General features: G+C 36.2%; 1 protein-coding gene across 1 annotated transcript in view; it reads left to right on the top strand.

The window, feature by feature from the left end:
* Positions 1–15,000, top strand: part of LOC109099544 (inositol polyphosphate-5-phosphatase A-like) — a 223,909-nt gene that overhangs the window by 22,980 nt on the left and 185,929 nt on the right. The window contains exons 2-3 of the mRNA XM_042737622.1: positions 7,264–7,305; positions 13,920–14,020. Coding sequence (XP_042593556.1) covers positions 7,264–7,305; positions 13,920–14,020 — 143 coding nt within the window. The remainder of the gene's footprint in view (positions 1–7,263; positions 7,306–13,919; positions 14,021–15,000) is intronic.

The raw sequence follows: 15,000 nt of genomic DNA, 5'->3' as shown, positions 1-15,000 counted from the left end.
GTCCGCTGGGATCTCGGTTCAGTCCTGACCTCTGATCCGTGCCGCTCTGGCCATAACTGGAGAAACGCTGCTCTGGAGCGTCAGCGGAGATTTTCCACTCTATTTTTGTCTGCTTTAAATGACATTTCTGCACGTTTTATTTCTGAAACGTCTCGTGTTTTGCTGAATGAATGCAGACGTGTGTGTTCTTCTTCTGTTTCGTCAGGAATCCTGATGGACTGCTGAAAATATGAGCTTCCTTCAGTGTTATCTGACACAAACCTGTTTCAGATCAGATAGTGTGTGTGTGTGTGTGTGTGATTCTGATTCTCCTAAAGTGTCGATGACTAAATGATCTATGATGATTTTATGATTTCAGTTTTTATTATAATTTCAAGAGGTCTGAAACTTGAGGACAGAAAGACAAGAATCATGATATGGCTTAATGTGATGATTAACTTCATAAGGGTATGATTTCATTGAATAAACAAACAAAAAGTCAAAAGCAGCGCAAGTGTTTTGAAAATATCTCTGAAGGAAACTGGCTGCTCTCAGAAACGTTCTGATGGCATTTATATTTCATCCTGCCTGTGTATAATGTCTGATAATAAAGCGTTAATGAGCGCAGTGCTGCTTTATGTACAGTCGTTACGGGGGAAACCGTTCCAGGGAAAAGCCTAAGAGGTGCATTAACAAAGCAGGGTGTGTGTGGTTTAAATTAAGATAATTTATACTTGTGACTAATCCCCTTTCCAAAAATAGTTTAAAGGCTGAAATGTGAAGTTTATCACTATATAAAACTGTTATAGTGCAGGGGATTCTAGAGAGCATTTGATTGGTCAGAAGATTTGATGAGAAGCTGAAGTACGAGGTGACGTCAAAAATATCATTGATGCATTTTGGAGGAAGTGACGAACTGCAAGTTTCAGTGCTTATATCTTCTAAATCCGAATTTTGTCACTGTTTTGGAGCACACTGGCTTATAAGTAACCTTAAGACTAACATAATGACACAAACACCCAAAAAACATTGATTTTGATTTCATGGGGACTTTAAGTGGGTTTGCCAAACGCCATGTGTGTGATGTGTGAGAAAAAAAGTGAGGTCTGTTCTAGGGCTGTGCGATTAATCGAAATCGTAATAAAATCACGATTTGAGTGTGCGCGATTTCTAAATCGTTTTATAGCACGATTTTCCGCATCCAGTCAGAATGCAGCGCACCTAAGTGGAGCGCGAGAACAGAACAGACCGGGCATATGCCTAACTCCAGGTTCACACACTCTGTCTGAGATGCGTATTTTTTCCGAGCCCATGTTAATGGATCAGAACGTTCACATTGCACACGGTAAAAGATGTGAACAGAAAAGGTTAGAAATAGAAAGGTGCAAAAAGAATGAATATCTAGCGCCATAGAGAGAGTTGTGAGTGCGGACGAGAGCAGCGTGTATCTGAGCACGCGTGTCTGGTTTTGTGACAGTGTAAAGGAGATCTGCTGCGAGCGGAGAGATTTGTGCTCGCGCATTATTTTAATGTGCTTTTGCGGTACAATAACGCGCTCTCGCTGCTGCTTCTGCACCGCATACACATACTGTATACGCACTGCAGACGGAGTACGTGTGAACCTCTATAATGTATAACAAATCTATTTCAACACCTGAGACACCGCTACAATGAGCTCTATGACCAATGCATGGCAAAAAAAAAAAAAAAAGCCCTGGACACGTATTTTATTTTATTTTATTTATTTATTTTTTGCCATATGTCTAGACATTTTGTTTGAAATCTTTGCTTAGTGATTATTTTGACTTATGTCTGTTCTAGAGGCATGTTACAACTTTTTGATAAAGCTCTCATTTGGTTTTCTTTTGGAAATATGTTTCAAATTTATACTGAATGCATTTATGACTGTAAAGCATGTCTGTGTGTGTCAAAATCGTGATTAAAATCGAAATCGCAAAAATTGATCAAAAAAATCGTGATAGGTTTTTTTTGTCCATATCGCACAGCCCTAGTCTGTTCTGATGCATCACACACGTTTGAGCATCCGTGTTCAGTTTATTTGATGCACACATTTGTAACAATCTTTCACTCATTTATCGTGTCCTTTATCTGCAATCTGAGCCGTCGCTGTTATAACACTGCTATGGGTTGTGTCTTGATACGCACTTGACTAACAGACTGACATTCAGTGAGCTTAATGCTTTCTAACCTTACCTTCACTTTGTTGCAATAACTCTACTTATTATACATACAAAATGAAAGAAGTTTATATTAAGTAGTCCCATATTCATAAGTGTGGCCACAAAGTCTGTTTACAATGTCTAGCATTGTAACATGTTTACCAATATCAGTATACAGTGTGTGCGTATACATAGAGAGAGGCAGAGCTTCTCGTAATATATATACATGCATCATGTGTATTTTTACTCTCTGCACAACTGTATATATTGGATTGGTTTTAATAACTTTAATGTGATTGTTGATTTGTGAGCGTCTGTCAGTATTGTTAGCGTGACTGTATCGTCTGCTGCTCTGTGTGTGTGTGTAGATGTGGCACACGCGTGTGTTTCTATGTGTGTTTTACACGTGTACTTTTCCACTGACGGGACGCTTCTCTTGAAAGTGTGCCGACGATCCGCTGGATCATGACACACGTGACACAGTCTGTGATGCCTGAACAAAACTTCTCTAAACATTATTTGTATGTAGTGGAATAAATCACAGCTTTGTGCTTTATCAGTTTTATTAGAAAGTCTCAGGTTTCAAAATCCTGTCAATTTTAAAAGTCAATTCAAGCAGCAAGTGTGGTTTAAGCGATCTTTATGGTGTGAGAGATTGAAGACATTCAGTGAGCATAAAGTCAATAATCAGCTAGAAATAATCAGCATTTTGATAAATGTGTACACTGTATTACATATTCATTATATTTCATAGTTATTGATGACATTAAATAGTTTCTATGAGACCCATCATTTAAATGATACTTAATATTTAATGTACAGAAAGCGGCTGTCACAGCATGTAAATACTGAATCAAGAGCTTGTGAATCAAATTGAGTCATGATCTCAGGGTCTCTAACAGACTCATGAGTGAAGAACATTCTCCCTGAAAGATTCCAGCAGCCAATCAGAGACGAGCATCAGTCTGTGGAGACCCGCACTCGCTCTCTCTCTCTCTGCTGTATCTCTCAGTCTCTCTCTCAGTATTTTGAGTCTCTAGACTCTCTGTCACTGATCTCCAGCTCTTCTCTTCTGTACAGCTATTATAACACTGACATGTTCCTTCATGATGAACCTGGTGTTGTTCTGACACGAGCTGGTAATCCTGCAGGAGAGCGGGATGTTTGTTTAAGGAAACCCCGTCGGACCGGCTCACCGTCGGCTCCTGTTTTCTGGAAATGTGATTCCGAGCGTAGCGACTCCAGAGCGTCAGAAAACGCTCCGACAGACGTTTGTCGAAGGTTCGCCTCTGTTTGCTGATGCACCGCTGCTCTTCAGGACTTTCCACTGTATTTGCACATGAATAATGATTAATTACAGTGTTTCACTAGATTTGTAATGAGAACCTTAAAGGATTCCCTGCTGTTTTCCCCTTAAATAAAGCTGGAGGGTTTAACTCTTGCAGCTGAAGTAGCGTATTGAAATTTTACTACAGTACAAAATCATTCATATATATTTATATAACTGAATGAATAATTAGGCCTAATATTATGAAATATAATTTTTTACAGTTTTTATATTACAAAATAATAATGATAATGGTGAAGGAAGTGAATAATAGTAATAATGAGGAAGAGTAACTGATGACAGTGCGATGATTTATGGGTGAACTGTCCCTTTAAGATCATCAATAGAGTGTGTGTATGTGTTTCTGTGTGTGTGTGTGTGAATGTGTTTGTATGTCCGTTTCTGTGTGTGTGTTTCCACATGTGTCTGTTTCTGTGCATATTTGCATGCATGTGTGAGAGTGCATGTGCATTTCTGTAATTGTGTGTGTGAGAGAGAGAGAGAGAGTGTGTGTGCGTTTCCGTGTCTGTTTGCATGCGTGTATGTTTGTGCGTGTGTGTGTTTCTGTGTGTACATTTATGCATTTGCGTGTGCATGTGAGAGTGTATGTGTGTTTCCATGTATGTTTGTGCGTGTGAGAGAGTATGTGTGTGTTTACAAATGTTTGTGTGTGTGGGCATTTCCATGTGTGTATGTTTGTGTGTGTGTTAACTGTGTGTGTGTATGTTTGTGTGTGTGTTAACTGTGTGTGTGTGTGTATGAGTGTGTGTGCGCATTTCCGTGTGTGTTTGCATGCGTGTACATTTGTGCATGTGTGTGAGAGAGAGTATGTGTGTGTTTACAAATGTTTGTGTGTGTGGGCATTTCCATGTGTGTATGTTTGTGTGTGTGTGTGCATTTCTGTGTGTGTGTGTGTGCGTTTCCATGTGTGTTTGCATGCGTGTACATTTGTGCATGTGTGTGAGAGAGAGTATGTGTGCGTTTACAAATGTTTTTGTGTGTGTGTGTGTGTGTGTGCGTTTCCATGTGTGTTTGCATGTGTGTACGTTTGTGCGTGTGTGTGTGTGAGAGAGTATGTGTGCGTTTACAAATGTTTGTATGTGTGTGTGCGCGCATTTCTGTGTGTGTGTGTGTGTGTGTGTGTGTTTCATATCATCAGCTGATGTTGTTGTTTGTAGGGTTTGTATGTTTCTGTGTAATCGTGAACAGAAACACTTTCATATGTTCCGTAGTTATTCTTTGAAGTTACCAGCGCTGACTTCAGTAAGTTTGTTTTTAGATTTTTTTTCATCAAAGCTAAACCTCAGAAACCTTTAGAATCGTTTTTGTTTTTGTGTATATATAGTGTCATTTATTTATTTACTTCTAATTTTTCACTCATGGCACTAAACTGAAGTATGTGGAGGTCACCCAGCATCCATCATTGTGTTCTGATGTGATTTCTCCGGTACGAGTCTGAGTCTGATTTCTAGTTTTCTGAGCAGAGTTAGCGCAGAGAACCGTGAGCGATTATAGAGCCGTGTGATCATAAAGGGCACGTGGAACTGAAACAGCTAATTTTTCCAGAATTGAAAGGAGTTTGATCTAAAAGCGGCACACGTCTGTCATCATCTGATGAAAGTACCTGTTATCCCAGGCAGCGCTGGCCGTTGTTTCACTCTCCTTTTAAAGGCATATTCTCACGGCGCTCCTGAATCCCCAGAGAGAGTGTAAACCAGGCCGGATCGGTGCAGAAGCGCACGCGCTGCTATTTCCACCAGGCCTCCAGGGGAGATCCTCTCTAATTAACTGCAGATTAACTTTTGATAAGCTGGTGTTTTTAGCATGCGCTGTGGAGGAGCTCAGTCCTACTTTAGCTGCTTCTGCTGCAGGTCAGATCTGATGATGGACCGCAGTGACCCGCAGCTGTTTACAACGTGATTCCATTGTCTTCGGCTTTCAGGATTTTTCAAGCTTTTAAGGAATATTTAAAGAGTTTATTTGCGAAATCGGATAACATGTTTTGTATTATGTTATCATGTTTTTATTGTGTTAGCTGTATTTGTTAGTTATTTTTTACCTGATCAAAATAACCCGACTGCAGTTTGATTGAGATTAATTGGAATGCACAATGAAAAAACATTATTTTTGAAAACTCTTAAAATCAGTTTTCTGATTTTAAGAGTTATTTTTTTTTTTTGCAAATGAACTCTTAATTTTGAACATTTTGGTCAGAGAAACACAGATAAATGATGCTTAATGTAAAGGCTTTTTTAAGTTTTAGGTTTATATTATATACTATTTATAAAATATTATTAGTTGTTTGTTGTTACAACTTTATTCTCATGATCATTGCTTTTTTTTTTTTTTTTTAACTTAATTTTAAACAAATTTTTACTTTTTTTTCTCAAAGTATTTTGACTTTAATCTCATATTGCATTTAATTCTCATAATGTTATTACTTTATTCTTGTAATTTTTTACTATTTTCTCAAAATATGATGACTCCATTCACATACTGTTTCAGCTTTATTCTCACAATCTTAGTTTTTTGTCTTTATTCTTGTAGTTTTTCTAATAATATTATGACTCTAATCTCAGATAGTTTCAGATTTATTCCTGCAGTCTTAGTTTTCGTGTAATACTTTGACTTTAGTCTCTCATTTTATTTCTCAAAATATTACGACTTTAATCTCATACTGTTCTCATGATCTTTTTGACTGTATTATTGCAATTTTAACCTTTTCTCAAAATAAAATCTTTAATATTGTGTTACAACTATATTCTCACAATCTTGTTTTTGACTTTCTTTTGCTAGTTAGTCTCTTAATTTTTACTTTTTTTCTCAAAATATTTTACTTAATATCCCTTTGATTTAGTTTTTGTTTGCAGTCACCAATCATGAAATCCAATCAGCCCGTCATGAATAAAATCATAGCCATCTTTTTTTAATGTCATTCTGTGGAGCTAAATATGAAAATGATGTTTCACGTTGACTCAAGCTGTGCTTTTATAGTGTAGTTTTAGTGTTTCAGCATGTGTTTACAAACACGCTTCACTCAGGACTGTGTGTGTGAGTGAGTGAGTGAGTGAGTGTGTATGTGTGTGTGTGTGTGTGTGTGTGATTGCAGGCCATATTTAGTGCAGTGCTTTCCTCTGTGTCTGTAATGTCAGGGTTCAGTGTGTGTGTCCTTATATAGTCTTGTGCGGTGGGTAGAGTCACTCTCTCTGTGTGTGTGTGTGTGTGTGTGTGTGTGTGTGTGTGTGTAGCCCACATTCACTCTTAGACTTGATAACATGTACACTGATGCTCTCAAACACACCTGTATTTACTCTCAGCACAGACTCGTGTGCGGTGTCCAGAAGAATATTGTTATAGTAGATGAGTTATTGTAGTATTTATTATGTACTGTTTGTACAGTAACAGATGCTTTAATCAGTATGAATGATCTGTCACTGCGTACAAATATCAGACACACTGGTCATGTGAATTTGAAGGGATAGTTCACCCAAAAATGACAATCTTGTCATCATTTATTCACACTAACCCAATTTCAGCTCCTGTTGACTTCCATAGTATGAATAAAAATACTTTTTTTTTTTGATATACCGTTATAATTTATGTTGAGTTAAATTATTATTTATTTTTTATATATTTATTTTAAATTATTATTATTTTTTATATATTTATATATTTATCATATTTATTTTTTTGTGATTTTTGTGGTCACTTTTATGCATGAATATAACAATGAGGGATAAGGTATAAGGTCTGACTGATCTCTCGTTCCTCTTTCAGCCGGAGAACCTACAGAAGATGTGGCTGCGGGAGTTTTGCCAGGTAAGAAACTCTTCTGATCTCGTCCTCTGTGTGACAGGCTCCGCCCCTCCAGTGGAGCTCGGATGTGATTGGCTCGCCTTTATGACATCACTGTCTGACACTGATGTCACAATAGATCTGTGCACTGAAAATGATGACCTCTGTTCTGTTCTGCGTAACAGCTTCAACAATCAGCTTTTTGTTGAAGATTGCTCTTTTTGATTAATTTTTTTTTTTATTTCATATTTTTATATTGTTACCTTTAAATAGGAAATATCCTTTTATTTTTTTTGTAAGTTATAATTTTTTTAATGTATCTATTATTCTTTACTTAAGCTGTATAGTAGAGCTGGGGTGCGTTTCCCCAAACGAACTATGGTCCTGAGTTAAGTTACTAATAGAGTTCAGTGGAGCTAACGATGCTTTTGGGAAACGCACCTCTGCACGATTCTGGATAAACTGAGAATCACAAACATTATTTGAAGCGCCAGTCACTTAGCTCTATTTTGATCTCTACCATAGACATCAGTGTTTATATCCGAATATAAACTTTCATCCCAGTGTTTCATATAATCTTTGTCATTAAGAAATCAGATCGTGTGGGTGTTTGAATCGAGATCACGGTCTTTTAACGATTAATCCTGCAGCTCTACTGTAGAGCATCTATATATTGCTGTTTTATATAAAAAAATGATACAGTAAAACTATTCTCAACACCAGTTTGGATACGACAGTGGAAACTAGTACTAGGCTAATTAATGTAAGCAAAAAAAGCCCTTAATGACAGACAGACGTCTGGGGAACAGTGCAAGTCTTTCACAGCGGAACATACTTTTAATAACTCTTTCAAGTTTGTTGTTTTACTACAGCCATGTTATGTGATTTCACTGATTTGGACATTAAGTTTAGGCTTGTTAGGAAAGGAAAGAGACCGGATGTGGCACAGCAGATGTTTTATCTCAGTTATTCAGTGTTTTTGTTGTTGGTTGTGCAGGTCTGTGTGTGTGTGTTCAGTGTTGCTGATCTCATGGAGGACACATTTCTTAATCAAACCCGCGGCTCTGAGCTGCTGTGACTCCTGCAGAAGACACTGATTTCCCTGCCACTCCAGCCATTTACCTGCTGGTTTTGACTGACAAAAGACAAAACGCACTGACCTCGAGTCTTCTGCTCTCAACACACCCGTCCTCTGAGATTAATGTGTTTCTGAAGTGCAACAGTGCATTAAAAGTGTCTTTTTTAATGGTTAAATTAAATTGTATTAATCAAAAAGCATGTCTAATTAATTAAAATCATTAAATGTAAACAATTTAACATCGATTTATTAAAAGTTTAACAAAAATTACATGTTTAGGGCCCTATTAAATTTTATTTCCCCCAACATTCATTTAATCTATCTTTTAAGTAATGAAAATTAAACAAATTAAATTTTTTGGAAAATAAAGGTCATTTAATATTACAGTTTAAAAACATAAGAAATATTGTATGATTATTCCTTAAAAATAAGGTTTTAATAATTTTAGTAGTAGTATCTGCCTGTAACGTACATTCCACTGAACAAGTGTAATATATTTCTGCTGCAATGTCTTCAAGTTAAACCAAACTTTTATTTTGACGGGTTGCCGTGGATACCTTTACATTTACGTTTAGGATAGTTTTGCTCAGATGAAACGGTCAAATGCTCATGAAGTGACTCTCAGAGCAGTTCTGGAGATGTTGTTCATGTGTTTATGTCCTCATTTAGTGAGACAGCAGACGCTGAAATCACACACACTTCAGAATGAGTAATAAACAAAACCACACGTCTGTGCCCTTCATTAACACAGAGACATGCAGAATACATACTTAAACAGTTGCTTTGCACCTTAATATTTACAAATACTAGTGGGGGGGGGGTGCATGTGTGAGTCTGTGTGTGTGTGTGTGTGTGTGTGTGTGTGTGTGTGTGATTGAGTGAGTGTGTGTGTGGGTGTGTGTGTTTGTGTGTGTGTGAGTCTGTGTGTGTGTGTGTGTGTGTGTGTGATTGAGTGAGTGTGTGTGTGGGTGTGTGTGTTTGTGTGTGTGTGAGTCTGTGTGTGTGTTTGAGTGTGTGTGTGTGTGTGTGTGTGTGTGAGAGAGAGAGTCTGTGTGTGTGTGTGTGTGTGTCTCTGTGTGTGTGTGTGTGTGTGATAGAGAGAGTCTGTGTGTGTGTGTGTGTGTGTGTGTCTCTGTGTGTGTGTGTGTGTGTGTGTGATAGAGAGTCTGTGTGTGTGTGTGTGTGTGTGTGTGTCTCTCTCTGTGTGTGAGTCTGTGTGTGTGTGTGTGTGTGTGTTTGAGTGTGTGTGAGAGTCTGTGTGTGAGAGTCTGTGTGTGTGTGTGTGTGTGAGAGAGTCTGTGGGTGAGAGTCTGTGTGTGTGTGTCTCTGTGTGTGTCTGTGTGTGTGTGTGTGTGTGTGTGTTTCTGTGTGTGTGAGAGAGTCTCTGTGTGTGTGTGGGTGTGTGTCTCTTTGTGTGTGTGTGTGTGAGAGAGTCTGTGGGTGAGAGTCTGTGTGTGTGTGTGGGTGTGTGTCTCTGTGTGTGTGTGTGTGTGAGAGAGTCTGTGGGTGAGAGTCTGTGTGTGTCTCTGTGTGTGTCTCTGTGTGTGTGTGTGTGTGTGTGTGTGTGTGTGTGAGAGTGAGTCTGTGTGTGTGTCTCTCTGTGTGTGTGTGTGTGTGTGTGTGTGTGTATGTTCGGGGAAGGCCTGTAAACTCTTGCCAAGCTTGAGCTGCAGTGACGTCATGGAAAGCTGCTTTATTTGATTCTCTCTGTGTCTCGTGTAGCTTTGCTCACATCATATCAGCAGATTTTCAGCAGTTGTTTAGTTTGATGCTGAGAAACCCTGTGACTCTTTGTCTTTGAATAAAGCCGCTTAAATTAAACAACTGCTCAAATGGAAACTAAAGTTTGAACTTAAGTGCAGGAACGGAGCAATAAATAACAAAAGCTCCTTCTTAGCCGACGGCTGTTACTCTAATTGCAAATAAAGTGCAATCAAAAATACAAATTACAACGAAAAACAGCAGCAGAAATAGCTAGAGGGTGAATGTGATGAGTGGGGCGGAGCCGAGAGCCGTGGGAACGGAGCGAGGCCGGTGCAGTAATTGATAATGAGCAACACCTGCAGCACTCACCGTCTCGAGTCCCACGGAGGAGCTCCGGAAGAATAAGAGGAGGAGTAACGACACTGAAGGACGAGAGAAGGAAGACCAGGCCTGGACTTTATTTAGTGTTTTGTTTCTGTTTGTGCACAATAGGTGTCCGCGAGGGGCTGTCGCGCTATTTTATGTTTTTTTTTTTATTATTAAAGTTGTATTTGAATGTTCGCCGGTTCCCACCTCCTTCTTCCCGACCTACGAACTTTTGCTACAGTGAAATAAACCTTCTTAGCAGCAAGTAACAGTTTAAACAAACACTCACGCTGTCCGTCTGCTCTGCTGATCACTTCTGAATACTTAAACACTACAAAACATTTTCATAACTTGACATGAAAAATTCTCCGGTGGGTTTGTGCGAGAGCATGTTTTTTTGTCAATATTTTTTTTTTTGGTTTTTATATGTGTGTTGTTATGTTTTTTTATAGTTTTTTGTTGTTTTGTGGGGAGTGGTTGTTATTAAATCTGTTCTTTTTCATCAGTAGTATTATTTGTGATTTTGCAGTGTTATAAGCCGGGCTTCAGACACTTTCACTCGAATCTTTTTGTCACTGTTTTGCTTACATGCATCTACACACCTGTCACTTTTTTAGACTAAACAAAAGATGGATTCATTGTTATTTTCAATTAAAAAACACAACAACAATAAAACTGTAAGATACAATGACAAACTAGCTTACAAAACGTTTATTAACAAAAACCAATCAGATGAGGCATGGCATACACCACATGCTGTATTATATACTGAGTAATAGATGACAGAACGGGAAGCAAACACTGAGGTGACTTTTGTAACATTATACACTATTCCATTCAAAAGCTTGGAGTCAGTATCATTTTTCTTTTAGGAGAAAAAATTATAGAAGTTAATACTTTTGAGATAGCAAGGATGCTTTAACTAGATCAAAAGTGATAAAGACATTTATAATGTTACAAAAAATAATGCTCTTCTTCTGAACTTTCTATTCATCAAAGAAACCTGAAAAAATTCTAGTCAGCTGTCGTAAACAATAATAACAATAATAGTAATAATAATAATAAATGTTTTTTTTTAAGCAAATCAGAGTATTAGAATGATTTCTGAAGGATAATGTGACTGCAGTAATGATGCTAAAAATTCAGCTTTGAAATCACAAGAATAAATTACATTTTAAAATATATTCAATTATAAAGCAGTTACTTTAAATAGTAAAATATTTTAACATTTTTACTGCTTTTGTTGTACTTTGGATCAAATAAATGCAGGCTTGGTGAGCAGAAGAGTCTTTAAAAAACAATACTGTTCAAAAACTTTTGATTAGTAATATATATAAATGAAAAACGTTTGTCATTAATGCAACATTTTTTTGTTTAACTTAATGTACTAAAATAACTAAAACTGAATTAAAAAAAACTGTAAAAGCATATTACAAAAAAATCTAATAAAAAAACTGCAAATATTCTAAAACTTTAGCTATAATTAAAATTAATAGGAAATATAAAACTGAAAACTATTATAGTAAACCCAGCTCATCCTGGAGTCTTTAATTCTTCTCATATAAACATGTTTAATGTGACGTGAGACTGTGTGTGATATGATCATATGGCACTGATGGAGTGGAACATCAGACACATGTTTGGTTTGTTTAGTTTTTATCTGAAGCCTGAACATAACTTGTGCAGGCGTCTGTAGATAAATAGAGCGCATCGCTCTGTTTGTTTTGTTTTGTTGTTTTTTTCTGACATTGTTTTGTCTGAGTGCCTCCTGCTCTTTGACAGCTGTTTAATGGCTTGCTAATATTTTTTTATTTTTCATTCAGTTTGTTTAATGGTTGGTGATGTGTTGTTTTTTTAATTTCAATTATATATATCAATCTTTCATGTTGAGTTAGTGTGCTGGTCTGAATACAGTCTACTTCAGTGCTTCTCCAGTTATTTTATTCACAGAAACTACGAGGGATTTATTATTTTTTATTATTTTTAATTATATGTATTTTTTTTTTTTTTTTTTTGAAGTAAACAAACAATAAAATAAAATAAAAAATATAATATGTATTTATTTATTTATAATGGAAAGTTGATTGATAACATTGCAGGTAAGTCACATAATTATGTGTTTGCAAAGGAGACAACAATACATTTGTATGAGTCACAATTATACATTTTCTCTTTTATGACAAAAAATCATCAGGATATTAAGTAAAGATCATGTTCCCATGAAGATATTTTGTAAATTTCCTACCGTAAATATATCAAAACTTAATTTTTGATTAGTAATTTGCATTGCTAAGAACTTCATTTGAACAACTTTAAAGATGATTTTCTCAATATTTAGATTTTTTTGCTCCCTCAGATTCCAGATTTTCAAATAGTTGTATCTCAGACAAATGCAGATGACAGATGATGCATAAATCTCAATTTAAAAAAAATGACACTTAAGTTTTGTGCACATTAATTCATTCATTCTAGCTATTTGTACCTGAAACTTGACAAATTTCCATGACATTTTAAGAGTTTATTTTATTTTAATTTAATTTAATATGTTTTTACTTTTCATTTTAATTATACTTTTATAAAAGTAGTTTTATATGCTTTTGTTTTTTTTATATTTTTATATAATTTTTTTATATATGATTTTAATATTTAGGTTTAATTTATATTTTATTTGTTTTTATTTATCTTTTATTCTTTTATTACTTTTATATTATTTATTTATTTATTTTGAAACATAACTATTTAGGTTTTAATTTATTTTTATTTCTGTTTTAGTTTTAGTTCAGTTCAATTTTTTATTTATTTTATTTCCAGTTACTAAGTGCTCCGACTAAGTGCCAAGGCATTCATTTTTAATTTCCTCTTAAGATTTTAATCTAATAGTATGTTATATAACAACTTGAAGAATTTTGTAATACTGTCAGAAGTGCTACATTTTTAAATTTGTATTCAATTCAATGTTCCTCAAAATGAATAAAAACAGTCAAATGCAAACTCAGAATATTATACAAACCTGCAATAATGAAATATGTTAAATATGACAAATATCATTTATGTATGTAATCCCATTTTATTAACTAATGTCGCTGCTACTGACCTTCGATGATCCAGTTCAACTGTACTGAGCAATAATGACACATTTGTGTTTGATTTTAGTCATTGGTGAATAGTGTTGAACTTTCTTCTCCCGCGTCATATTCTTCATGTGATTCGTTCTCTACTGTACAGACGTGAATTTACATTTCCTTCAGCCTGAGCCGTGTTCACTTCACTTTTGATGTGAAAGAGCTTTACAATTTGTAAAAGAAGAACTTTTTATATTAAAAACAAACAAGCAAGCCCCGCCCAGATTTAAAAAGTAACGTAACGCATCACTTTCCATAAAATGTAACTAAGTAACGTAATCAGATACTTTTTAGGGAGTACTGTAATATTGTAACACATCACTTTTAGAAGTATCTTTCCCAACACTGTGTGTTCTGTGTTGTTGCAGACGGTTCAGACGCACCGGCCGCTCTTCGTGGCTCTTCACTGTCAGGAGGTCGGAGGGAAGAACTACGAGGCGTCCATGACACACGTGGACAGCTTCATCAAGTAAGTTCACCTGAAGCCAGTGTGAATCCGGTTCCTGATCAAACAGCGCCTCCAGCTCCAGTCTGTGTGTGTGTGTGTTCAGTATCCTCTCATTATTAAAGTCCAAAGCTAATATTTACTCACACCTGAGCAGCTCAACCTGCAAACGAAACCGCCGTTTCAGAGACATATGACATATGTGATAAAATTTCTATTGTTTTGAATTAATAAATGCAGTTACTAATAATATTACTTGTTTGTTTCATGTTTATACACATTTGACAGTAAAGCACTAGGCTTGAGTTGGGAAGCTTAACAACAGTAACATGAGCAAAATCTATTTTGTATGTAGAAAAGATATATATTTTACTCTTACATCTTCAGTGATTGTCTGTGATTTATAATTATTTTATCACTTCAAAATATAAAGGAAAAAGTATAAATGAATGACTCATAAGCCAGTAAGAGCTCCTCTGCTGCCATCTACAGGTTATGATGGTGATTTGAGGTTCACCGCAGTATATTTATAAATGTCTGGAGCCCTGCTATAAATGATCAAACTCTGCTGTTAAACACGTTTCACACTCGATCTCCTCATGTTTTCTGTCTCTGATTGATAGTTTAGAGTGTTTTATCCAGTCAGAGCTCTTTCAGTGTAATCAGCTTCAGCTGCTGCTTCTGGTGTCAGATCTTGAGTGATTGTGATCAAGGTAAAGGTCAGAATAACTGCAGTAATATCTCCAGATGAACTCTTACTGGACTGAAGCAGCTCAGCTTTACTTGATTCTCCATCAATCATGTTTTAGTTTAGAGTCTCAAATCTGATCCTCAGGATCTTTTGAGGAGCGTTTGTTTCCAGAAGCTTTACTTTTCACTGTTCCTCAGTGGAGGAATGATCTTCACAAGCCTCCAGAACATCTCACATCTTCTGAGGAGCCTTTATTTCTTCATCTCTCAATCACTGCATTATATGTTTGGATCATTTACATCTCATCTCACTG

The sequence above is a fragment of the Cyprinus carpio genome, chromosome B13, assembly GCF_018340385.1.
Source record: "Cyprinus carpio isolate SPL01 chromosome B13, ASM1834038v1, whole genome shotgun sequence".
Classification (NCBI taxonomy): Eukaryota; Metazoa; Chordata; class Actinopteri; order Cypriniformes; family Cyprinidae; genus Cyprinus; species Cyprinus carpio.
Note: the sequence above shows the minus strand (reverse complement) of the source record. Positions and strands in the feature narration are given on the sequence as shown.